The 27,750-nt window shown below is 41.7% G+C and overlaps 2 protein-coding genes across 3 annotated transcripts in view; one reads left to right on the top strand and one right to left on the bottom strand.

Annotated features, from left to right (window-relative positions):
* Window positions 1–22,229, top strand: part of LOC134292155 (uncharacterized) — a 43,158-nt gene extending 20,929 nt beyond the window's left edge. For both annotated transcript variants that reach the window (XM_062860982.1, XM_062860981.1), the window contains one exon: window positions 343–22,229. In XM_062860982.1, the coding sequence (XP_062716966.1) occupies window positions 343–1,543 (1,201 nt within the window). In that variant the 3' untranslated portion in view covers window positions 1,544–22,229. The remainder of the gene's footprint in view (window positions 1–342) is intronic.
* LOC115257403 (uncharacterized) overlaps window positions 1–27,750 on the bottom strand; it is a 344,293-nt gene that overhangs the window by 314,087 nt on the left and 2,456 nt on the right. The window lies entirely within an intron of this gene.

The raw sequence follows: 27,750 nt of genomic DNA, 5'->3' as shown, positions 1-27,750 counted from the left end.
GTTAATTCTACACTCAACTATAGAATATTTTGAATAACTCGTAGAAATCTAAACGATGAACATTGTGGATAGTTCTACGTCTGTTTGTCTATAATGTTCCTGTTACATTGAGATTTTTGAAAGAAAGAGTGGGAATGTACCTATTAAGTTTCTGTTTATGTGTCTAAGTCTTTTGCTCTCTTTGCTATATTCAAATCACCGATGATAAGGAGTTATTAAATCGGGTTATTACTATAAGTTTGTAATAATTGCCTTCTAGTTGAATCACAGACAAACAGACGTAACCACACGTGTGTGGTTGAATGAAACAAAACTAATTACAATTATTTTCTATTTATTCAGGATTTGCTCGATGGATCTGGAACATATAAGGGAAAGCGCTGTGGACGAACCTAATCTGTACCGGACCGAAGAAACATATAATCAAGCTTTAGAGATCAATCGCTTTTCGGAAACAGGAATTAAGAAAAATTCAGTTTTTAACAGTATTCCGGACTTTCATATCACCGACCTCAAGATTGTGGATTGCATGCATGACTTTTTCGAAGGATTCGCTCATGATGCTCTCGCTTGCTGCATTCTTCACTTTATTGCAAAAGGATTTTTCTCGCTGTTCACATTGAATCAGCGTGTCCAGCGATATGATTACGACATCAACGAGCGGAAAAGTATTCCGCCAGAAATAAGGCAGGAGAACTTGGACAGCCTAAAACTAAAAATGACCGCAGGACAGATGAAGTGCTTCGTCGACAATATCACCCTGATGATTGGCGACCTAGTACCGGCCGGAGATGAGTGGACATTCCTCATAAATGTCACTAAGGTTGGGTCATGCGTAATGAAACCTTCTTTCACGTCTGAGGAAATTGAAGAGTTTAAACAACTCATTCAACAGACGTTGACCCAGTACAAGGTTCTCTTCAATAAGCATCTTAAACCGAAAGCACATTTTCTGACGCATTACCCGCTCGCAATCGAGTGGATGGGTCCAACTCGATTTACATCAACATTCATACCCGAAATGAAACATAAATACTTTAAAAAAATAGCCACCGTCACATCATCCCGGAAAAATATTGCCTTGACATTGGCGATAAAGGACCAGTTTAAGATGGCCCATAAATTTTTCAAGTGCATCAGTAATTTTGGACCACTGCAGTTGGATGAAGGGACTGGATTTTTCATCAAGCTTGACTGTATTCCTATCCCGAGCGAGCTGATTTCTGACAACAGCTGTTCAATCGTGCGAGTACTAAACTACGTTATGCTTGGGAAAACAAAGATCACTTCTGGGACCATGTTGATCGTCTGGAGTCAGAACAGTGTTTTTAAAGAAGTACGCCATATAATCAAAAACAACAATGAGATAACATTCGTCTGCCATACATATAGTGCCGTACAGTTCGTCGAACATTTAGATGCATATGTAGTTGATCCGCAAAATTTTGTGATCGATAAATGCAGTATTGAAGACATCACACATTCTCCGTCCCATTTACATCACTTGCCAGATGGCCGGAAAGCAATCCGCCTTCGAAATTGATTCCTTATAATGTACAATTGCGGTGTAAGTATTTCGCTGCTTAATGTAAAAGATTTTTTCCCTTTAATTCCCACTATTTGCATCTTTTGAGACACTTTTGACCTTAGTTGAGGTTGAAGTACGTTGTCAAAAGATGCAAATAAATAGTTGGAACTAAAAGAAAAGAACTTACTCGATTTTCTTATCTTTACAGGTATTCCACAGCGCCCGAATTATTGTATAATTAAATAAATGGTTAAAACAAAACGGTTTTCTATTTTGTTTCTTTTCGAGGGACAGAAAGGCGTCTAGGAAATAAATGTAAAAGGACAATAATGAATTATACCTGGAAATAGTAGTTTACGTAACAAGGTGCAGAATGACGATTTTTACAGCACGAGTCGTACATTTATCCAACGAGGCTTGCCGAGGTGGATAATTACGACAAGTGCTGGAAAAATCGAGTTCTGCGCCTAGTTGCGTACAACGTTTTTTGCAATTTCATAAATTACCCTTGAGGATAGTTTTAAACAAAACGTTTTCACAAACTGCACACTGATGTTCATAGCGATGTTCAAGAAAATCTGATCATAACAGGTTATGCTGTGCAGTTGTCACAATTTTTCAAAACTGCGTCCAGAAAGCATCAATAAGTTGACCAAAACTGAAACCAGTGCTCAAATGGTTCATTACGCAACACAAATCAGTGCTGTAATGAGCCATTACCGCACTGTTAATTTGGTGTGGGAAAGTAGGCCTTTTCCTGACATATTTGGGTGAGGTAAAACAGCCTATTACGATGAGAACTTACAAAAAATTTCTTTCACTGCTTCCTGTGTTTTTGTAATGATTTTATTACTACTAACAATTTATACAATTCAGCCTTGCTTTATTTTATTATATATTTTTTTAATAGAAATCTTTTCTTTTCTATGCAGACGGCGGGCGACATGGAACATAAAATCAGCACGCGTTTGGATTTCCTTAAGGAAAAATTCGAGAACCTTAATTTGCAGCCGCAAATTGTTTCGGTTGGGGCATCGCGGGGAGAAGGAGCGGTGCTCGTTATTTTCGGGGGAGCGGAGTACAAGGCAGACCACATCCTCCATGCCATTTGCATTTGCATGCAAGTGGTATATGTTTTGAATCTCCAGTATGCACCAGACTGCAAGCCCCTCTGGATGTTCTTGCAGGCTCATCTGTTCAAAATCCCAGCGGTAGATCTACCCAAAAGCACCCGCGATTTACTGCGGGCTATTGAGTAGGCCTTTAAGCACAATGATGAATAAATATTGGATCTTTTAAAAAGAACACACAACTAGACCTTCAATCAAACCGGAATCAAATGACAAACATCAGAATTATGAATGCGGCTTCTGTTTCGTCATTCGGGGAAATATCTTTCGGGGTAATATGACACTCGGGGTAATGGTTGTAGGCGTAATTTAATTCAGGGTAATGTTATAGGATCAGGATGTTAATGTGTCATTCGGGGTAATGGTTTTCGGGGTAATTGAATTGAAGGAAATCTAGCGTAACATTTGAAAAGGGCCTATCTGCTTTTTATAAACAAACACGTTTCTTTCGCAGCTGGGCTTCACGCATCTCAATGCCATTAACCTACCATCAGTCGCTTTTTTTTTTGGCTTTTTCAACTCCCCCCTCCTATGTCGCACTTTTTGTAAGGGATCTCTGAACTTTTTGTAAGGTTCGTTACATTTTGCTGAACCCCCCTCCCCCCTAAATGCATGACGTAATCTATGGACGCCCCCTATATCTATGGACCATTTTACGAGACGGTTCAGAACAACTGATCGCTCATTTTATGAATGAAAATTTGACAGTATGGAGCCAGGTCATTTTGACAGATCTCACACGAGCAAGAAAAGGTCGGCAAACTGCAAGAAAATTGTTCGTCTCTTTCTTGCATGTGTGTGATCTGCCAAAATGACCTGGCTAATGTCAAACATTTCGAGGTTAGGTTTCGTGGTGTAATGAAGAATAGACTTTGTTTTTTTTGCAGCCAGACAAGACAAAAGAAATCTCAAAAAGTGCAGCCAAACGAGCAAAGCTCGTAAGGAGCAAGCAGTGAGACATGACAGAAAACGTGATGCCGTGCGAAAGAGAGCCTGTATTGTTTACGTTCGAATCCACTTTCGAAAGTATTTCGTGTGTATTGCCGTTTACGTCAGCATAATCAAATGAGCGAAAGATTCGAACTAATCAAATTCGATCGAAAGTGGATACATCCGTAAACAAGAATGAGGGTGAAATATTATAATCATGAGTACTTCTTGTGATTCCATGAAGGCGAATCATGACTACAGCATGCATGCTTCATAGTATCATGACTCTATGTACGGCATTTTGCTAATAAAACGGGCATCATTATTGACAAATACCAGAATCATAAAAATTACTTCAATATTCAGGAACCTTGTTCATGATTTCAGAGTGCGTGCTTCACGATAACATGACCTTAATTGCCACTTTGCACCAATTAATCCGATAGTATAAATTACAAATACTAGAATCATGCATACTGCTTATGTTTTTATAACATTGGGTAATAAATTTAGAACATGCTTTATGATAACATGACCAGTACTACCATTTTTCGCAAATCGATCCAGTACCATAAATGACAAATACTTGCACCATGAGTAATGCTCAAGCTTTCATAAATTTAGTTCATAGTTTGAGTACGTACTTCATGATAATATGAACCGACTTACCAAATTTCGCTAATAAAACTGGAACCATAAATGACAACTACTAGTTCTATGAATACCGCTTCTGGTTTTATGAATCTAGTTAATAGTTCTGGTATTCATGGGCATGATATCATGACTTAACTTACAAATTTTTGTCAATAAATTTAAAAAACGTAACGCCAAGGTGACGTTACGGCAACATGAGTCATGAAAGTATGACCTTTTTTTGTGGTGTATATTTATAACATGAAAACACACATTTTAAGCGAGATCATGACTCATTTAGCAGGTTTGAAGCAGCGGATTTTTTCCCGTGTACATATAAAATTCCTGTCAAAAGTCATTTGAAAATATTCTTGATATTTTTATGAAGTTTCCGGGAGGAATTTCTAGATACAATTTTCGAATAAATTTCATAGGAAATAACGAAATCTCTCAAACTCTCACACCTCACGCTCAGCACCCTTCCTTTTGGTCTAAGGTACCATGAAGTGTAAATAAACTGCAACAATACCTGTACACAATAAAATAATCAATAAACTCGTTCAAGGCCCCGCAGCATCGCAGCATCGAACAAAGAAGAGCATCAAATCCCTACAGCCTCTCACATATGGCATTTTCCTAGAATGAGAAATTAGCCTGCTCGTTCCGGAGTCATTTTGCATTGTTCAGCACGTCAGAAGCAATCAGACACCCACTGCGTTGATGATGTGGTGAGCACACTCTGCACAGCACAGCACAGGCCATAACATTATTATAACCGTCGTCCAACGGCCATTATCGCTAATTAGCATCATCTTCAATCACCCATGCATCGTCGATCAATTTTTTGTTCTGGTCCCGAACGTCGACGTATGTAATGTAGGTAGGCACCTATGCATCCGTCCGTACAGTGCGAGGTTGTGCCAAATCATCCTACTCAAATTTCATCGATTATTTCAGCATCTACCAGATGTTGGCTGGGATGATTGGTGGATGCCAGTAGACATAAGGACATAAAAAATCAGTTTAGTCTCATTGTCGATATTCTTCTGCGTCAATAGCTTGAAGGGAAATATGATATACCAAACCCCTTATTTCTTAGCACGAAGAACGAGCAAGTTAATTATCCAACTGCGAAGATGTGCTAGAAAATCAGAAATGTTTTACATTTAGGTGAAACAATGCCTTTCAATCGACATTTTAGAAAACATCTTCACATTTCTATTAAGTATCATGCCTAAAACTGCAATTACTTATATGGCTACATTACACATCTGTGATCCACATGAGACCGATGCAAATATTTAATTTGTTTTGTGTCATCCCCCCCCCCTTTCGACGAGGAGATAGAGAACCGTGCTGCGGATATTCCGAAAGGTGGAAGCGTAGCAGATCAATGGAGCGCCATCAAGAACGCATTCGTCGTCACCGGTGAATAATTCGGGTGAGCTACGCACCCAGAGAAAGCAGTGGGTCACAGATAGCACCTGGAGGAGGATAGAGAAGTGAAGAAACGCTAAAGCCGCGATAGAGCGAGCAAAAACACGTGGAGCCAAAGTCGTAGCCCGTCAGGGATGTTCGGCTCTCGAGAAGGAAGTGAATCGCTCATGTTGGTGGGACAAAAGAGCGTGGGCGGGCTCCCTAGCCGACGGAGGCGAGAAAGCCGTAAACACCGGTGACATTTGTCTCCTCTACGATGTCCCACGACGCCTTAGCGGGATTAGAACAAATGCAGCGACCCGGCGATTGGTCGACCCGGCTGACCAGCTGAAACACTGGTTGAAACACTTTGGAAACCGAAACCTTTTTCACCACCACACCATCAACACCTCAGTATGACCCGCCAAGGGTTCGACGCATTAACCGTGTCCACACCGGAGCTCCATCAATGCAGGAGTTAAAAACAGCCATCTGTAGCATGAAATCGAAAAGGGGCCCGGGGTCGATCGCATATCAGCCGATATGCTCAAAGCTGACTCCGTAGTATCTGCACAACTGCAGAATCAATTATTCTGCAAAACATGGGAAACCGCTGTGTTTCTCAGTGACCCGTGTAGCTGCCGGCTTAGAATAGCACTACGGAGCACCTGTTCCGGGAGTAAAAGTCCACCAAACAGGTAACCCCAATCCAAGGTGTCAGGCGACCCGTGTTGCGTCGCGGTGATAGATCTACCAAACCGAGTCTAGTGTCGTTCTATTTTTCAATTTTGGAATGTGTGTTCTGGTAATTCAAGGAATTATAGTATTTAGTCCTTCCTACTGGTGTTTTGATGACTTCCAGTTTTAGAATAAAACTGAGTTTACCAACATTACTTTGCATATAGTTAAAATGACCCGTAACGTAGGTACACTGTGGTGCATAATTGATCGGACAAACGCCGATTTTCATACAAAATGGCCAAGTTTGAGATGCTGTAACTATGGTTTGCTTTGATGGATTGAGTTCAATTTTTGACACGGAACTACAAATGTGCTGAATTTTGTGTATACGAAGTATAAAATGTTTTCGTTCACAGGTCTGTGCGTGGCAAGGCGTTGGAAATATTGCAAAAGAGACCGGACAGCGGTACCCCTTTGATTTACACGCGTGTCGCTGTCCGATCACTTTTGCAATTTTTTCAACGCCTTGCCACGCGCAAACCTGTGAATGAAAACATTTTATACTTTGTATACACAAAATTCAGCACATTTGTAGTTCCGTGTCAAAAATTGAACTCAATCCATCAAAGCAAACCATAGTTACAGCATCTCAAACTTGGCCATTTTGTATGAAAATCGGCGTTTGTCCGATCAATTATGCACCACAGTGTAGATCACCTTGGAACGGTGCGTTACGGTGTAAGATCTACGATATCAAGTTTTGATTTTGCTATTTTCCAGCCTGGTTTATTTAAATGCAGGAACATTCCAGGATCAAGATTTGGTAAACTTTTTAACACTATTTATCAATTTATTGTTTTACTCTATTCATTTTTCACTGCTAATATACCGTTTGTTTCAGAGAGATGGAGGTAAATTTAACTTATATATAGGTAAATAACAATTTACAAAAACATAACAGTGGAGAACGTATCACAATTTAATACTATTTTCTATTTCAGATTTGCAAGCAGGCAAATAGCGATCAAAACGGCGAAGTATTTCTTTCTTTAGAAAGGTCAAGATTACCGTACGATTCAGTGACAAGTAGACCACGTTTTCCGCGTCGATTTATTCGTGTCGAGTACCATAATTTTTTTTTGTTCATCACATCTTTAACGGTTTAGGTTTTTCAGCATTGGCAGTAACACTAAACGGAATTGCATACAATTATTTTGAGACTGAGAAACGATAAGTTTAGAACGTGCGTTATTACGAGTTGATCCGACATTAGCGTAGTTTAAAAATTATTCATACCCGGTATATAATTAAATTTAATACACATACATACAATAAAATTATTGTATTCTTCCGACAGCCGGCTGGCGGAAGACTAAATCATATCAAGGGTTGCATAGCTTACATCACTTACCAATGTAAATCCAGACCTATGTAACTTTCTATCCCTTCCCTTCCCTTGTTACAATCCTTTCTGTGACAACCGTGGAGATGCGGAGGTACACACGGACTCTAGTAGAAACGGATGTCACATCAACATTCCTTCCCTTCCCCGATGACCGTAAGGACGTGGCCGGCGCCGGTACTGACAATATAAAGTTTTGAACCTTCAAAATTGCACATTGAGGATGGAAAGCTACACCCAGGCCCCATCCTTTTGGTTCCCTGTGCAATTTTGACTGTTCTGGTCAGTAACGGAGTAGCAACTACGAATTGTACGGTCATCTCATGCTCTCATTCTCTCTTTACTTTGCATATAGTTAAAAACCTCACCATCTGAGGCTAAACTCAATGCAAAGGAAATCAAACTGGGTTAGGGATCCATGTATGTACTAACTCTTCGAAGACTGGAAAGTGCTAGTACGCAAGGAACATACTAGAATCCTTATTACTGAACACATGTTCCATTACACAAGTTTACAAAATAAAACGAAAGTCGTGAACTTCTGTCAACGACCAAAATTTTTGAAGCACAATTTAGTGCTGATTTCGATACCGACCTTCAAAAAATTTAAAGTAGAACAGTTTTTGAGTTTTAGCTCAATATCGAGTTTTATAACTTTTCAAAATAAGTAATTTACTACAATTCAAATATATTGCGTTTTGTTCAACCAATTTTAAATCTTTTTCCATAAATTGAAAGCTGAATACAATACCATTCGATCATCTGAATACAGGTTTTGCATCAGATTGATGAAATTCAAGATATTGGCGAGTTTTAGGGACGATCTTCTTGAATTTTAGCAAAATTCCCAAATTTTTTTGAAGAAATGTATTTTTTTCAATAAGAAAAAAACAACCTAAAAATTCTTTCTCGACGTTTATTTGACATATCATATGTAGGCGAGTTACAGTAAAAATTTCAGCTCAATCGGAGCATTGATTACGGAGAATGAGATGTTTGAAATGAGCGACTTTGCTTAAAAATAGAACAAAAATCGATTTAAAATCATCAACCTTGTATGGAAAGTCGAAAAAATTTCCGCTCTACTGTATTTTTTTCCTTCGCGTTTTCGAACTCAGGGCATGATTCTACATCAAAAATGATCATCAGCTTACCGAGTTCAAAAATGCTGTAAACTAGTGTTATTGGCATTCGACCTTTTGTCATTTGACGTTTTGTCCCTAAACCGTGTAGACCATATTGTTATGCTCCGTATCATCTCGGAGCAAATCAATGAATTCCATGAATTTCTCTAATTGGTATTCATTGATTACGAAAAAAGCTTTCAACTATCTCAATCATGAAAACATGTGGAAGCCCTCAGGGAGTCCCTGAGAAAATGATCAGCCTCGTTGAAGCACAGTACGCGGCATTTTCGTGCAGAGTACTGCACAACGGTGTCTTGTTCGATCCCGTCCGGGTCGTTGCTGGAGTGAGACAAGGATGTATACTATCACCGCTATGCTACTGTTACTCATCGTTATCAACGAGATCCTGATAGGTGCGATTGATCGTGAAATCAATCGTGGGTTGCTGTGGCAGCCCATTACCATAAAGTACTCAACGGCGCTCTGATATGCAGAGCAAGCTCGATGATCTTGCCAATCGCTCCTCAACGGCAGGTCTTACCATCAACGTCAACAAGACCAAATCGTTGGATGTGAACACGGTCAGCCCTTCCAGCTTTACGGTAGCTGGGCACTCAGTAGAGCATGTTGATAGCTTCAAATATCAAATGGCGGCCGATGGTGGCTCCAAGATCGGTGCACGGATTATGAAGGCGAGAGCTGCCTTTGCGAGTTCAAGACATGTATGGAGAAACAACCAGTTAGTCGACGCACTAAAATCCGAACTTTCAACTCGACGGGAAAATCTGTGGTGCTGTACGCCAGTGAAACATGGTGTGTATCAGTGGAGAACACTCAACGGCTGCAGGTCTTCATCAATAGATGCCTGCGGTATAAAATTCATGCGTGGTGGCCTCACAATTGGATCTCCCACGTGGAGCTCCATTGTCGATGTCACCAAAAGCTGATAGCGTCAGAAATTTGGGAGCCAAAGTAGAGGTGGGTCGGCCACACTCTCCACAGAGAAGGAAACGAAATCTGCAAGCCAGCGTAGGATTGGAACCCAGCAGGACATCGCAGCAGAGGCAGACCCAGAGGCTCATACTGGTGCAGCCTCAGCAACGAAATAAAGTAAGTCGACAGAAATTTGAACTTTGCCGCAGATGGTGGGCAATCACCCAAGATGGAGTGGAGATCCTTCAATTCGGCCCTCTGCACCACAGTGGGTGCTCAGAACTGAAAGTAAGTGAGTATCCCATCATGAATTCACTCAAGGGCTTCCGTATTCAAAATTTTCTGATGTTACCATTATAATTTGCCGAAAGCATATTCTCAAAAGATCCCCAGAAAAATTTCTGGACCATCCCCAAAAACAAACACAAAATCACAATAATGAGATCCTGGTAGATTCCCGATTAATGCTCCTGGAAATTGCCGGAAGAAGCTTTTTTATCATTCCAAAAATAAGCTCTCTCAAAAGGAACATCCTGAGAATTCCCAGGAGAAATCCATAAGGGTTTCACGGAGGGATTTCCGGAAGGATCTCCTGGCGAATTTTCAGAAGAAGCTCCTGAAGGATTTCCCGCAAAGCACTCCTGAATGATTCCAGGAAGGAACTCCAGATCATTCAAAGACCCTCCAGTTTTTCCTTGCGGAAATCCACCAGGAGTTTCTTACAAGAATCCTGCAATAGTTCCTTCCGAGAATCTTCCAGTAGTTCCTTCCGAGAATCCTCGAGGAGATTTTTTTGAGAATTTTGTAGAAGTTACTCCTCGGGGGGTTCCTTCCAAGAATCAATTGAAATTCCTTCCATGAATCTACAGTAGTTCCTTTAAAGAATCTCCCAGAAGTATATTTCGAGAATCCTCCAGGAGTTCTTTACGAGAATCTTCCAGAAGTTTCTTTCAAGAGTCCTCCGGGGGTTCCTTCCAACAATCAACAGAAATTCTTTCAGGAGTATTTTTTATGTATCCTCCAGTAGTTCGCTACGGGAATCCTGCAGGAGTTGCTTCTGGATATCCACTAGAAATTCGTTCCGAGAATCCTCCAGTAGTTTCTGCTGGGCATCCTCCGGGAGTTCCTTCTAGAAATTCTTCAGGGGTTCTATTCGGTAATTCACCAGGAATTCTTTTCGAGAATCCACGGGAGTTCTTTTGAAGTTTCTTCCTTCGGTCCTTCGGAGAATCCTCGAGGAGATTTTTCCGAGATTTTTCCAGAAGTTACTTCCGAGAGTCCTCCGGAGGTTTCTTCCAAGAATCAACCGAAATTCCTTCCAAGAATCTGCAATGGATCCTTCAAAGAATCCTCCAGAAGTAGTCATATACGAGAATCTTCCAGAAGTTCCTTCCGGAGTCCTCCTAGGGTACCTTCTGGGAATCCTCCAGAAGTTTTTTCCCGGAAATCCTACAGGAATTTCAGGAGGATCTTTCAGGAATCCTCCAGTAATTCATTACGAGAATCCTGCAGGAGTTCTTTCTTAATATCCATCAGAAATTAGTTCCGAGAATCCTCCAGAATCAACAGAAATTCTTTCCAAGAATCTGCTGTAGTTCCTTCAAAGAATCCTCCAGAAGTATCTTTCGAGAATCCTCCAGGAGTTCTATAAGAGAATCTCCCAGAAGTTCCTCTCGAGAGTCCTTCGGGGGTTCTACAGGAAATTCTTTCGGGGATCCTCATTTTCGATAATCTACGATAATCTACGATAAACTATAGGATTTCCCTTCGAGAATCTTTCATGAGGATCTTTTAGGAATCCTCTAGGAGTTCCCTACGGGAATCCTGCAGGAGTTACTTCTGGATATCCACTAGAAATTCGTTCCGAGAATCCTCCAGTAGTTTCTTCTGGGCATCCTCCGGGAGTTCCTTCTAGAAATCCTCCAGGGGTTCTTTTCGGTAATTCACCAGGAGTTTTTTTTTTTCGAGAGTCCAAGGGAGTTCTTTTAAAGTTTCTTCCTTCGGTCCTTCGGAGAATCCTCGAGGAGATTTTTCCGAGATTTTTCCTGAAGTTACTTCCGAGAGTCCTCCGGGGGTTTCTTCCAAGAATCAACCGAAATTCCTTCCAAGAATCTGCAATGGATCCTTCAAAGAATCCTCCAGAAGTAGTCATATACGAGAATCTTCCAGAAGTTCCTTCCGGAGTCCTCCTAGGGTACCTTCTGGGAATCCTCCAGAAGTTTTTTCCCGGAAATCCTACAGGAATTTCAGGAGGATCTTTCAGGAATCCTCCAGTAATTCATTACGAGAATCCTGCAGGAGTTCTTTCTTAATATCCATCAGAAATTAGTTCCGAGAATCCTCCAGAATCAACAGAAATTCTTTCCAAGAATCTGCTGTAGTTCCTTCAAAGAATCCTCCAGAAGTATCTTTCGAGAATCCTCCAGGAGTTCTATAAGAGAATCTCCCAGAAGTTCCTCTCGAGAGTCCTTCGGGGGTTCTACAGGAAATTCTTTCGGGGATCCTCATTTTCGATAATCTACGATAATCTACGATAAACTATAGGATTTCCCTTCGAGAATCTTTCATGAGGATCTTTTAGGAATCCTCTAGGAGTTCCCTACGGGAATCCTGCAGGAGTTACTTCTGGATATCCACTAGAAATTCGTTCCGAGAATCCTCCAGTAGTTTCTTCTGGGCATCCTCCGGGAGTTCCTTCTAGAAATCCTCCAGGGGTTCTTTTCGGTAATTCACCAGGAGTTTTTTTTTTCGAGAGTCCAAGGGAGTTCTTTTAAAGTTTCTTCCTTCGGTCCTTCGGAGAATCCTCGAGGAGATTTTTCCGAGATTTTTCCTGAAGTTACTTCCGAGAGTCCTCCGGGGGTTTCTTCCAAGAATCAACAGAAATTCCTTCCAAGAATCTGCAATGGACCCTTCAAAGAATCCTCCAGAAGAAGTTATATACGAAAATCTTCCAGAAGTTCCTCCCGGAGTCCTCCTAAAGTACCTTCTGGGAATCCTCCAGAAGTTTTTTTTTCAAGAATCCTACAGCAATTTCTTCCGGGGATCCTTATTTTCGATAATCTACCAGGATTCCACCAGAAATTCGTTGCGAGAATCCTTCAGTAGTTTCTTCCGATTCCTCCAAGAATTCTCCGGGAGTTCTTTCTGAGGTTCATTTTGGGAGCCTTTCAGGAGTTCCTTCCGAGAATCTACAGGAGTTCTTTAAAATAATCCTCCAGTAGTTTCTTTCTGAGAATTCATCTGTCCCGAAATTCACCTGGAGTTCCTTCCGAGAATCCTTCAAGAGTTCCTTCTAGAAATCCTTCAGGAGTTATTTTCGAGAACCTACAAGAGTTCTTTTAAAGTACCTTTCTCCGGTCCTTCGGAGAATCCTTGAGGAGAATTTTCCGAGATTTTTCCAGAAGTTCCTTCCTAGAGTCCTCCGGGGGTTCCTTCCGAGAATCAACAAAAGTTTCTTCCAAGAATCTACAGCAGTTCCTTTAAAGAATCCTTCAGAAGCATCTTTCGAGAATCCTCGAGAAGTTCCTAACGAGAATCCAGAAGTTCCTTCCGAGAGTCTTCCATTGGTTCTATCCGGGAATCCCCCAGAAGTTCCTCCCGGGAATCCTCCAGAACTTCCTTCCGGGAGTCAAGCAGAAGTTTCTTCTAGGGATCCTTATTTGCGATAATCTACCAGGAATTCCTGTCAAGAATCTTTCAGGATTTTTCAGGAATCCTTCAGTAGTTCTTTACGAGAATCTTGCAGGAGTATCTTTCGGATATCTATCAGATTTTTTTTCCGATAATCTTCCAGTAGTTTCTTCCAAGAATCCTCCAGAAGTTCCCTTTTGGGCATCCTCCAGGAGTTCGTACTGGGATTACTCCAAGAGTTCCTGTTGAGAATCCTCCGGAGTTTTTTTTTTCGGAAATCCAAGGAAACCCCTTCCGAGAATCCTTCAAGTGTTCCTTCTGGAAATCCTCCGGTAGTTCCGTCCGGGAATCCTTCACGAGTTCTTTTCGGTAATCTATCAGGAGTTCTTTTCGAGAATCCTCCTGGAATTCCTTCCATGAATCATCCAGGGGTTCCTCAAGGACTTTTTTTTCGAGAATCCTTCAGCAGGTCTTTCAGAGAGTCTCCCAGAGAGTTCCTTCGCGAATCCAGAGGAAACCCTTCCAATAATCATTCAGAAGTTCCTTTAAAGGACCCTCAAGGAGGACTTCCCGAGAACCCTCAAGGTGGCCAAGTCCCCGGAGGAATTCTCTAAGTGAAATTTCTGGAGGAGTCCCTAGATAGAATTGCTGGAGAAATCCTCGAATGGAATTTTGGATGAATCCTCCAATTGAATTTCTGTAGGATTTCTCGGATAAAGTTCGTGGATGAATTTCAAGATGGAATTCCTGAAGTAATTAACAAATGGGATTACTGGAGGAATCCTCGGATAAAGTTTTGGAAAGCTTTCCAAATGGAATTCTTAGAGAAATCCTCATATGGAATTTCTGAAGAAATTCTCGGATGGAATTCTTGGAGGAATTCTCGGATGCCTGGGAGAGAATGAGAGAGTTCTTGAATGAAATTCGTGGGTGGAATTCTCTGAGAAATCCTCATTAAAGATTCCTGGAAAAATTCTCGAATGAAATTCCAGGAATATTTTTCGGGACAGATTCCTGTATATATCCCCAGATGGAGTTTATGGAAGAATTTTCGGGCGGAATTTTCGGAAGAATATGGAACTCTTGGAGCAACACTTGGATGGAGTTCCTGGGTGATTTCTTGTACGAAGTCCTTGGAGGAGTTCTCAAAATGGAATTTCTGGACGAATTCTCGTGTAGAGGATTGTTCACATGGAATTCATGGAGTAATCCTCAGATTACAGAAATGAATTCTTAGATAAAGTTATGGCAGATTTCTCAGGTGTAATTCTTGGAGAAATTCTTGGATGAAATTTAGGAGGAGTTCTCAGACGGAGTTCTTATATATATCCTCATTTTCTTGGAGGAATTCTCGGATGGAATCTCGAATCTGGTGTATTTGTCCAAAACGTTGACAAGTAACATTTTTTTGTCTCAAGAGCAAACTTGTGTGTCTCTGACAGATTTTGGGCTGCTGAATCCGAATCCGGGCTCAGAATCACTCCAGCACTTCACAGTTTTGAGCTATGCCTCAATTTGGCTTAGGGGCAAGACGTCGAAAGCCAAAACGTCGAAAATGAGCAAAAAGTGAGTACTTTATTCTTTTAAAGAAAACTAATTCTTTCACTTGTACAGTTGGCTGTACAGGGGAGCCTTCCTGAGACTGCCTGAAACAACACCTCAGGGTTGGCATGTGCTTTGACCAGGTAGCGAGTATTCGCACTATCTTTATCCCAGTGTTGCAACTGAACGCTAGCCAAAAATAAACTGAGCTGGGATGAGTCATCAAGTCCTAAGGACTGTATCGTTAATTATGAGTACACCTGCAAATTGCTGTACCTATTTGAAAATGTTTTATTTATTTTGTAAATTAAATTCAATTACATTGTTTATTGACCATCAGAAAATCCCATGACATCATTGTATAGGGTGCCTGTACCAGTTATCGCACCACCTAAGAAAAACTATTTCTACACAAATAAGAAGAAGACCGACGAATGTAAACAATAAGTCAAATGATTGATTAGTTTTCATACTTTACAGGAAAAATATAAAAACGGAGCCAAAGCTACTTTTAGTATTTATTACGGCGTGTGCCAATGATAGGAACCCTGTACCAGTTATGGACACATTTGTTAATTTGGGTTCCACTTCGCACTATTTACATGCATTCCTTATGGGATTTGCCATAACTGGTACACTATGGCGAAATAGGGTGCAAGGAGGCCGAAAAGTTAAGGAAAATGATTTATTTCTACCATAATTTGAGCAAATTGTGAAGTTTGAATGATTGCAATCACCTTTTGTTGTTTACGATTTTTTTCTTGTTGATTTGTATCTTTACAGGTTGAAAATCAACTATGGCGAATTTGAGGTACTATAGCCATAACTGGTACACTGAGCCTACTTGTTAATTGACCAATTTACCTTTTGGTTGCTTAAAAAACCGATGCTTATTGGCTTGAAATAAAACAAAAGCCCAAAATCGTGTATTTTACCCTATAAATAGAGGTATTGAAGCTCATAATTGTGACGTGCTGGAGCAATTCTGGGCCCGGAGTTGGATTCAGCGGTCCAAAATCCGTCTGAACTCTCACGGCTCTGAACTTGCATTTTATTAACGTAGGTAATACAGCTCACCAAGTATGTTGCAGGCCAGAGCACCAGCAAAGCAGTAAATTCTGTAGAGATTCATTGCTTCCAGTGAGCTATTCGCTATTCCAAGGATGCACGACACAGGACAAACAAGATCTCTACTGATTGGTTATCTTTTGTGAAGTTAAATCCACATGAAAAACAATAATCAGTCTAATTGGTGTAGAGAACTCTTGGCTAGTGAGCTGATAAATTTAAAACTGCAGTCTATTTTTGCACTACAAATATATGTTTCAAATTTCAAATCGCGCTGACGCAAATTTATCGTAACTGTACTTACTCAAACGGTACTCCGAAGGCAACACCAACTTCAAAACGTTGCAATTAGTTAATTGGATTAAATCTCGTAAATGGCAAGTTTAAATGCGGGAACCTTATGTTTTATGAATGTTTCGTTTGGTACATTTAATCCATGTGCTCATCGCGTATAACTACTATACTTCTGGTTTCCTTCGCCACTGATGATTGTCAGGAATTTATTTTATACAGCTCCGTACATCAATCTAAAGCGCACTGACGACGACGTAGACGATGGTGTGGTCGACGAGCGAATCGCTCGTTCCACGGAAAGACGTTCTCGACATCGACAGTCAGTCGTGGCTTGGCATGGACAAGATCAAACCAACGAGGACGCCAACAAATATGTGTCAGGTATCCAAGGTGCTAAAAAAAACCTTTCCAAAACGGTTACGTTCAGAAAAATGGTTAATGGATTAAAGTATTAAAACGGTATGGTTCACCATACGGCTGCAGACAGGGGGCTTTTCAACTCGTGGTCATTCAGTCAGTACAGACAAGTGCAAGTGGAGATTCCTGCGTTTTCTTCCTCCGCCTGAAATAACTGTCAGTGTGCATTTTAATTTGGTAGATAATTCAACCTATAGTTAAGATTAATTCACTGCCAAGCCCCCGTTTTTGCAGATTTGTGTGATTCACTGAGGAAATGAACGCTAGTTAAAATAAATCACAAACCCAAGATATTATTGACTTTTGATAGCCATAGTTTAACAATTCCACACAGCCAATGTTTGCCAACGGATTGGATTATGTTTGCAAACGTACACGAGCGGGCCCGCGCTTACCGATTTTCCCTCGTAAAACAATGGTTCGTCATCAATCATGTCCAAACATTTGCGTGCCAACAACTCATTTCGGCTGATTCGATAAAACAGAGCCGCCGCGGCCGCCATATCCCTTGATTGGAAATATGGGTTTCGCGGTTTACTGCAATCCGATTGCAACGAATGGTTCTTTCTTTGGTAACAGTCGGTGGCTTACTTTGAGAGATAACTACTCCGTTACCTAATTTCCCTTGAATATAATTCAAAAATAGATTTATATTTCGCTATGAATGTTCTTCGTCTTCTTGAAGCCTTAATCAATTATAGAAACCCTGTAGTATAGATAAGTAATAAATGACAAAAGTAGTTTCACTCTTGAAGAGATTGGTTGTTTACTGCCCTCTAATAGGTTGTGAACCTGCGCGAGTTGCCCTAGCAAGCGATCAACAAAGAGAAGAAGTTGGTTCAAAGAAAGTTGGTTCCGAAGATAGTTTCGTCAAGTCTTCAAGAATTGATGAATCGTTTGGAGATTTCAAAGCTAAACAGAAGAAACTACGGATGTGGAAGACGAAGGTCGAATTTCTGCTGGCTTGAGACGACTTTTAGCAGTTTGTGATCGAAACAAGATCGTCGATGAGTGCCGCGGTATCCGGATCAAGCGATGCGGCGGTAGCTTTTCGAAGACAATCAATTGAACCTGATCAAGAACTCAAGAGAGGGCTGCAAAACGGTGAGTCGATAAGGAGAGCGTCCCACAAGTTCCTACATACCTTATGCTTCCACGGATCTACAGATGACAAAGGCCGTCAGCTAAGAGTTGTGTGCTTAGCTGGTAGTGCAGCCTGGGTACTGTTCTCCTTCTGACTTCAAGCTCGATTGAGGCGGTACGTCTCGAGCGTTTGTTCACCAACTGCTGAGTATGAATTGCTCCTTCACCGGAAGCTATACTCAAGATGGCAGCCCCACCACGGTAGGTAGGGGACCTTAGGCTGTTCCCGAAACCCAAAAACCGTTACAGAAACCGAAAATGAAAGATTACGAACTGATTGTGGAGCGTAGCGAGCTAGGTGGGTCGACCAAGTGGAGGACGATCTGCGGACCCTACGCAGAGTGCGGAACTGGAGACAACCAGGCATGGACCGAGTGGAATGGAGACGGCTACTATGTACAGCAGAGGCCACCCCGGCCTTAGCCTGATCGGTAAGGTAATTTCGAACTGATTCAACAGCAACGGCTTAGTGCGAACCAACGGAAAGGAATTGGAACTTGGAATGTATTAACCCTAGCCCAGCAGAGTAAACTGACACAACTAGCCAATAAGGGATGCCGTATGAAGCTTGAGATCCTAGAACTGAGCGAAGCCCGTTCGCCAAACTTTGGAGAACACAGATTGGCATCGGGTCAAATTCTGCTATACTCTGGCCTACGGAATGAACACGGTCCTCACCACCATGGAGTTGGTTTCCTGCTCAGCGCTCATGCCCACGCTGCGCTCATGAAGTGGGAACCTATTAATGAGAGGATAATTGTAGCCAGCTTCATGGGCTCGATACCTTACCATGATCTACCTAATGTTACGCGCCAACCGATGCTTCCAAGTTGCAAGACAAAGAGAACTTTTACAGCCAACTGAATGCTGTCGAGGACAAGATTCCGAAAGGTGATATCAAGATCCTCATGGACGACTTCAACGCGAAGGTTGATTCCGACATCTTGGATTCTGAGCTGAGCACGTCATGAGACGCCATGGTCTAGGAGAAATGAGCGAGAACGGAGTCCTGTTTGCAGAGTTTTGTGGCAACAATGACATGGTGATTGGGGGATCGGTCTTTCCTCATCAACCAGTGCACAAATTGACATGGGTTTCTCGTGTTGGCGTCACAAAAGATCAAGTCGATCGGACGATCCTGTGTGAACCATATTGTCACGCTCCGTATCATTCTGGAGCAAATCAATGATGTCCAAGAGTCTCTCTACCTGATGTTCATTGATTACAAAAAGCTTTCGACCGTCTCAATCACGGAAATATGTGGGAAGCCCTCAGGCGCAAGGGTCTCCCTGAGAAAATCATCGGCCTCATTGAATCACAGTGCAGAGCATTTTCGTGCAGAGTACTGCACAACGGTGTTTTGTCTGATCCCATCGGTCGTTGCTGGAGTGAGGCAAGGATGTACACTATCACCGCTACTGTTCCTCATCGTAATCGACGAGATCCTGGTAGGTGCGATTTATCGTGAACCAAATCGTGGATTGCTGTGGCAGCCCATTACCATGGAGTACCTGAATGACTTCGAATTGGCTGATGACGTTGCCCTCCTGGCTCAACGGCGCCCTCTGATATGCAGAGCAAGCTCGATGATCTTGCCAATGGCTCCTCAACGGCAGGTCTTACCATCAACGTCAACAAGACCAACCATTACAGCTTTACGGTAGCTAGGCAATCAGTGGAGAATGTTGAAAGCTTCCAATATCTTGGTAGCCAAATGGCGGCCGATGGCGGCACCAAGATCGACATAGGTGCACGGATCAAGAAGGCGAAGGCCGCTTTTGCGAGTTGAAGAAATGTATGGAAGACAAAATCCGAATTTTTACCTCGAACGTGAAATCTGTGCTGCTATATGCCAGTGATACCTGGTGTGTATTAGTGAAGAGCACGCAACGCCTGCAGGTCTTCATCAATAGAAATGAAATCTGCAAGCAAGCGTTAGACTGGAATCCAGCAGGACATCACATCGGAGGCAGACCCAGAGGCTCATGGCGGCGCAGCCTCAACAACGAAATCAAGCAAGTCGACAGAAATTTGACCTGGCCACAGGTCAAGGCGATGGCTGGCAATCGCTCAGGATGGAAATCTTTCGATTCGGCCCTTGCACCAGCGTGGGTGTCCAGGACTGAAAGTAAGTAAGTAGCACAATGTGATGACGCATAAAACGTAAAGAGCCTACAACTCTTCACCACGGCGGGCCAAGAACAACAAAGCATCCTGAAGATTCAGGTTACTGTAGTCTGTTTCACTCAGTCTTCAAAAAATCTCACTCCAAGAGCTGCTGAGATTCAAAACCATAGGAGCATGATCGATTCGACGCGCTTGTTTCGTTTCGATCCAGGCATGCATTGAATCTTGTCTCATGTATGGGAGGATTGAATCCCATGATTCAATCCTTGATTGATTCCCACAAGAGTGAAAATGCATCGTGTTACCATAAATATTTCGTTGAGTGTTAAGGAAAATTTTGTTTGGCAGAATTCACTGGAAGCAAGTTGGGTTGAAAGTTGCTCCTGTTATCATCTCAGGAGAATATTCTCTGTAGGAGGGTCTGTAGTATGCTTGAATCTGCGTTCCAAAATGGAAAATGTTCTGATGACACAGTTCAGAGTAGTCGTTTCGAGACAACAGAAAGTTCGAAGCAAACAATGACAGCATTCTTTATTAAGTTTCCTACAGACATTTTGAACGGTTAATCTTTGCCGGAGTTGATGATTTTAAAGAGCGTCCAGGAGGATTTTCCTAATCCAACATACCTGTTACCCCCTTGAATTGAAAAAAAAAACATTAGCCAACAGTTTACCCATTAGAGCCGGATAGAGCTACGGTGGCTAAGAACGATGATTCCTTTTGAGTTCAATAGATTCATCCCACTAATTTTCTCCCACACAAAGCGATTTAAGTTCATATTGCATTCCTCAACGGGCTTTTGGGTTTATAGTCGGTGTACTGCTGACATTTTGCGTACCACCGGTAACGGTGTATTAAATGGGGAGTCACCAGAAAAGGCAATTATTTTTAAACGCTGTCAAAGATCCTTACTCAAGCCAACCTGTTCAGTGCACTTGAACGCAGGGATTCAATCTTGGGATTGAATCCCATGCACGAATCCCGCACGCTAAGATTGGAAAAAATCATGATCCAAAACGATCCTGGTTTTCGAGATTGTTTCAAAGCATGCTTGTTGGAATCATGGAGTAGAAGGATGCTCTTGAAAGACTGGTTTCACTTAATAAGTGTTTACCGAGTACTCGGAAACGCAGTTGCGCCAAAACTGGACAGTTACATACGAAGATCCATAATCGGATTCACAGCTATCACATACAAATGAATCAGCTTGCTGAATATTCGCCATGTGATAGCTGAGTCGGCAGTGGCCAGTCAATGATTTGATCAGCATACCGCAATTCTGCTTAGACAGACTTGTTAGATTCTTCGCCACTACTGAAGGTAGCTTAATACAATAGAATTTTGTTTGACGACATGACTCCATACTATTCCAATATTGTTTGTGCTGAGCGGCAGCCCAGGTGAATGAGGTCATGTGATGCTCCAGTGCGAGCTAACTCATCAGCCAATTCATTTCCAGCGGTGGAAGAATGGCCAGGTACCCCTACAAGGTGAACAGCGTTTGCTGAATTCAGCTCCTCGATTTGATTTCGACAAGCGATAACTTCCTTGAACCTAGAGTTGGCCGAAGCAGCCAGGCTATCTGAACAGAAGTATATTACTTTGCCCATTACGTGCTGCTGAAGTGCTGATTGTACTCCGCACATAAGAGCAAAGATTTCGGCCTGAAAAACGGTGCAGTGTCTACCAAGTGAATAAGACTGATGCAGCCTTAGCTCACGAGAATAAACACCAGCCTCTGCTCGACCTTCGAGAAGGGAGCTACCAGTGTAACATACGATGCCGTCTGAAATACTTCTCTCTGTTGTAACCGAGAAGATCGGTACGGCATCGGTAGGAAAACAACTGATCAGGTTCACAGTTCTAAAACGACTCATGTGTATTTCACCTATTTTGATACATTTCTTTTTCAGAGCTACCTCTCATTGTTTCTTCCATATTGTGGTATCTCATCGAGGGTACATTTCATTCGACCGAATACAATCTATTCGAAATGGTACTATCTCACCATAACAACTCCTCCACCCTTTGGATGGAAGATCACAAATCATTCGAAAAAGTATATTCTTCAGAGCTATAGTATATCAACAGATTCTACAGAGAACAAAACTTAATTACCTATAGCGTTACAATAGTAGTAGTTCCTAATTAACAAATGCAAAAGATGAGCATAATTAACAATTTGCCTAATTGATACTTAAGTTTTTTAATGGAACATTTAAACCAGATATACTATCTTTTTCTATATATCTACCCCTCCATTCGAGAGAAAAAAAACTATTTTAAATTTGAGTTTTGTTGGTAAAAGTAAAATGTTTATAAAACTATGTGTCGCTTTCGTTTTCTTTGTTTTTTTTTTACAATCACAGGTATAACCCGCCTTAGTCGGTTGTTGGGTAAAGCACCCTAATTGTAAAGCAGACGGAACAGAAACATACACATTGAATATGGTTGCCCTACATTTCTACAATATCCACTAAGCTATTCAAGCAGCATGCGATGAGTTTCCAAGATATGCACTAAGTTGAAGACCCATAAACTCCTTCGGTGGCCAAATAGTCCAGCGATTGATGGTTCAACCGTTACAATCCAGGGTTTCAATTTCATACACGTTGTATTACTTGGGCATATACCGACGCTGACCTCTTTTCCCCCGGTGCTCAAAAAATCGATTAAAATTGGTTTTGATGTGTGGGTACTTGCTGCACAAACAAAATAGAACACAAAAGTAAGAAACAGTAACACCAAACAAAAGATTTCCTATTTGGGAGATTCAAAATGGTGCGACAAAAACTGTTCTCAAAATGTTCTTAATAAATGAAGGTCGCCATCCGCTAGATTTGTTCACCGACGAAATGTACATGGACAGTGCACTGTCGCTGTCCTCCATAGGTAAAATGATTTTGCAGAGCAAAATCAACGGCCTAACCGACAGGGAAAAAAAGGTGCGGTGAACAATAAAACGCCTTCTCAAATCGATGTTCAATGCATGGTACACCAAAATCTTCACACCAAAACCATTTACACAATTTGCACGCGATTTTAAATATTTCACTAAAACCGGAGAAATATCACTCGCGGTGCAGTGAAAAAAAAAAAACCAATTCATCCTCGAGCCACTGTTGTAACCGAGAAGATCGGTACGGCATCGGTAGGAAAACAACTGATCAGGTTCACAGTTCTAAAACGACTCATGTGTATTTCACCTATTTTGATACATTTCTTTTTCAGAGCTACCTCTCATTGTTTCTTCCATATTGCGGTATCTCGTCGAGGGTACATTTCATTTGACCGAATACAATCTATTCGAAATGGTACTATCTCACCATAACACTCTCCAGATATCCAGATGTCCACTCTTCCCGGGAAGGGAATTTCATGGAAAATGTCCTATATGGAAAATTACAAGCAATTGTAAGATCACTTGGAGCAAGGACAATTTTGTCCCAATTCACCAAAAGTGGAAACAACGAGGTGTGTGTTGATGTACGGTTCACAGGAGTTTCCTCTAGTAGACCGAGCACCCGTAGACGGTAAGTGCAAGAAAGTGCTTCTTGTTTGAGATGAATGTGTAGTGGAGCAACGTCAAAGAGAACTTCGAGCGCTGCCGTGGGAGTTGAAGAGAACGCTCCAGACGTCGCCATTAAGCACATCCTTTGGAGATGGCCTAACTTTGATTGGACCGTTCTCATTTCGCCCTTTTGCCACCACACAAGACATCCATAAGCCAATATTGGCCGAACAGCAGTTGTGTAGATCCATTTGATATACTTGGGTTTTAGACCCCAAGTTGTACCAAAGGTTCTCCGGCATTGCCTGAAGGCCATACAAGCTTTCTTGATTCTGAACTCAATGTGAGGTGTCCAGGAAAGCTTGGAATCAAGAATGGCTCCAACGTACTCTACCTGTTCAGTCACATCGATTTCAGAATCAAAGAGACGCAAAGGTCGAACGCCATTACGGTTTCGCCTTTCCGTAAAAAGAACAATAGATGTTTTACTCGGATTAACCGGAAGGCCATATTGGCGACACCAACCCTCAACTACCTGAAGGGCGCTTTGCATCAGGTCGAAAAGGGTGGTGATACACATACCAACTAACAATGCTAGGTAGTCGTCGGCAAAACCATAAGTAGGAAAACCGCTATTATTGAGTTGCCTCAATAGCGTATCTGCTACGAGATTCCACAAAAGCGGTGACAAGACTCCCCCTTGGGGGCATCCACAAACACTCAATTTCCTAATCGCCGCTAGACGCAATGCTAGACGCAATGTCGAGAAGAGATATCGGTTTTTGAGCATTTGATGAATCCAATTAGAAATCATTGGAGATTTTCCATAGCTCCGTGCAGCTTCTAATATGGCATCGAAAGGCACATTGTCAAAGGCACCCTCCATATCTAAGAAAACACCCAAACAAGATTGCTTTTGAGCGAATGCTTTCTCGATATCGTAAACAACCTTGTGTAAAAGAGTCACAGTGGACTTACCATGTTGGTTCACATGAAGAGGCATGTTGGCCAGATGAACATCACGGATGTGATGATCCACAATGCGTTCTAAGCATTTCAGAAGAAAAAAGGTCAAACTGATAGGTCTGAAACTTTTTGCTTCTTCATACGACGCACGACCCACTTTCGGAATAAACTTCACAGTAATATCCCGCCAGGATTTGGGAATATACTGTAGCAAAACTGCAAACAAGTATTTTTTTCAAAACATGTTTGAAATGATCAAATCCCTTCTGAAACAAAATAGGATAAATCCCATCTGCCCCAGGAGATTTGAAAGTAGCGAAGCTATTAAGTGCCCACTCAATCGATTCTATAGTTACGATACTCCGAGCCGAAGCCAGGGAATCGTAACTACAAGAAAAGACATCAGGTTCATCCGAAGATGCAATATCCACACATCCAGGGAAGTGTGTGCTGAATAAGCTTTCCAGAACATCCTCATCAGAGGAAGTCAGATCGCCATTTGGCAAACAAAGTTCGTTCACTCGGAAATCCTTAGATTTCGCAAGGATTTTATTTAACCGACTGACTTCACGCAAACTGGAAACATTTGTACAAAGGTTTTTCCAGCCGGATCGTTCAGCAGACCGGAGAGCTTTCCTGTAGGCCTTGCGAGCCGTCATGAAAGCCTCCAAACCAGCCGAACGTCGTCTGTTCTAACTCTTTCTACATTGTTTCTTGAGTTTCGCCAGATCAGAGTTCCACCAAGGGGTTCCTCTTGTGATCTTCACAGACCGTAGAGGGCATGCTTCTTCAAAAGCTTCCATGATGAAGGTCGTTGTCGTATCAACGGCATCATCTAAATCACTTGAAGTGTCAATGGATAATGAGTATCCATGAAATTCGGCCGCAATCAAATCAGTAAAAAGATCCCAGTTTGTTGACCGGGGATTCCTGAAACGCAATGTTTGCGAAGTAACATTTAAATGTTCAAAAAAGATATAGCGATGGTCAAATAAAGATTCTTCATCTGACACATGCCAATTGGTCAGCTCGTGACTAATTCTACTAGAGCAAAGCAAAGCGTCTAACACTTCCTCTCTAGCAGATACCATGAAGGTTGGGCGGCCTATGTTAAGTAATGCAAGATCTGTACTACTTAAGTACTCCATCAAACTGGAGCCTCTCAAGTTAATGTCTGAGCTGCCCCAGATGATATGGTGAGCATTAGCATCACTGCAAACAATAAGCGGAAGGCCTTTTGAAGTACAGTATGCGATGACTTGTTTGAAAGCATCCGTAGGGGATGGTTCATCATGCGGTAAATAAACCCAACAATAGACGTATTTCCTGTTGAGGTTTCCAACAGATTCATCAATTGTGATACATAGCACATGGGTAATTCTCGCTGAGACCGGCCCACTATTTACACCTTGTCTTCAAAAATGTTTAAGGTGCCGATTTTCTGAAAGCCCTCGCCTAAAAAGTAAGAAAAATGCATTTGGTTACTCAAATTGATGGACCCCCCGTTAGTTAGAGCCACAACAATGTTTGCAGAGATGCCGGGGCCCGTGGCGTAGTTGGTCACACGTTCGCTTCGTATGCGGATGGTCATGGGTTTGATTCCCAGCCCCGGCACTTGCAATTTTTCGTCAGTTGCTTTTCCCCCGAGAGCAACTGACACTGACCCTCTTCTGAGCCCCATGGCTCAAACGGATCCGGATACCTGGACATCGGCGAACTGCTACTCATAATGGACCCCCAATCGGACTGGAAAGGAACAACGGCCATCCATCATCATCCTTGTGCTCATCATTCTACTAGGTATAAAGTAGAAAAAGTGATAGCAGCAGAAAGGCAACCAGTTCGATAAAGTAGAATAGAATCTAGGCGCTGTACAAAATGTAAGTACAGCTGTCAATTGAAATCGCTCACGTAGTGCCCCAGTGGACAATAGAGCTGTAAATTAGGTTAAGTGATTTAGAATAAAAAAAAAAATGTTTGCAGACCCCTCAATTTTGGTCAAATGGTGGCTCATTTAAACCGTTATAGCTCGAAAGATTCTCCAACAACCACCTCAAAACGAATTGTTGTTGAAAAGAGGAAAGATAGAGCTACTATTTACAATAATAAAAAGTTGGGTCGGCCATATTGATTTTGGCCGCCATCTTGGATTTTTATACCAAAACATTTTTTTCACCATGAGGGTAACCACCGATTTTCTAAATTTTTGCATCAATTGAAAGCTGGGACATTTATACATAACATATCAAAAAATTAGAGATGTCTTTTTCTTCTTTCAAAAGTTATCTGCAGTTTTGTAAATTAAGCCACGTTTTCTCCATACATTTCCAAGAGCGCCGGCAAAGACATACAACAGCATCCGAGTTTACGCCTGCATGTATACACAAAGGCGCGTGCCGCAAAATTTGGCCAAATCGGAGGTTCGTTTCCGTTTTTGCCTGTTTCTCAATGAAGCGGGCATTGTTTTATAACTTTTTTAATGTTTTGAAAAGCTTAAACTTTCAGCTTTCCATTAGTGGGTTAAGAATTTTAATTCGTGTTCGTAAACATTGCGAAATATAGCTGCATTTATGTAAACGGGCCCAGTGCGCAAAAGTGGCATAATTTACGAAACGGCAGATAACTTTTAAAAGAAGAAAAAGACATCTCTAATTTTTTGATATGTTTTGTATAAATATCCCAGCTTTCAATTGATGTAAAAATTTTGAAAATCGGTGGTTGCCCTCATGGTGAAAAAAATGTTTTGGTATAATAATCCAAGATGGCGGCCAAAATCAATATGGCCGACCCAACTTTTTATTATTGTAAATAGTAGCTCTATCTTTCCTCTTTTCAACAACAATTCGTTTTGAGGTGGTTTTTGGAGAAACTTTCGAGTTATAACGATTTAAATGAGCCACCATTTGAACAAAATCGAGGGGTCTGCAAAAATTGCTGTGGCTCTAACTAACGGGGGGTCCATCAATTTGAGTAACCAAATGCAGTTTTCTTACTTTTTAGGCGAGGGCTTTCAGAAAATCGGCACCTTAAACATTTTTGAAGACAAGGTGTAAATAGTGGGCCGGTCTCAGCGAGAATTACCCACATACATCTCTGGTGGTTAGTTCAGAGATGAGTGTAGCAACTATTGCGTTTTTGACAAGCACACAGGCTCTAGGCATGACACGTGAGTTTGCCATTTTATGTTTACTGAAAGTAGCAAACACCGGGTTCACAAGGTTTCCTAGATAGAAATTCCCCTTACGGAAGTAAGGTTCTTGGACCAAGGCCAC

The sequence above is a fragment of the Aedes albopictus genome, chromosome 3 (assembly GCF_035046485.1).
Source record: "Aedes albopictus strain Foshan chromosome 3, AalbF5, whole genome shotgun sequence".
NCBI classification, from domain to species: Eukaryota; Metazoa; Arthropoda; class Insecta; order Diptera; family Culicidae; genus Aedes; species Aedes albopictus.
The sequence above is the reverse complement of the archived record's forward strand: the minus strand, read 5'-3'. Positions and strand labels throughout refer to the sequence as shown.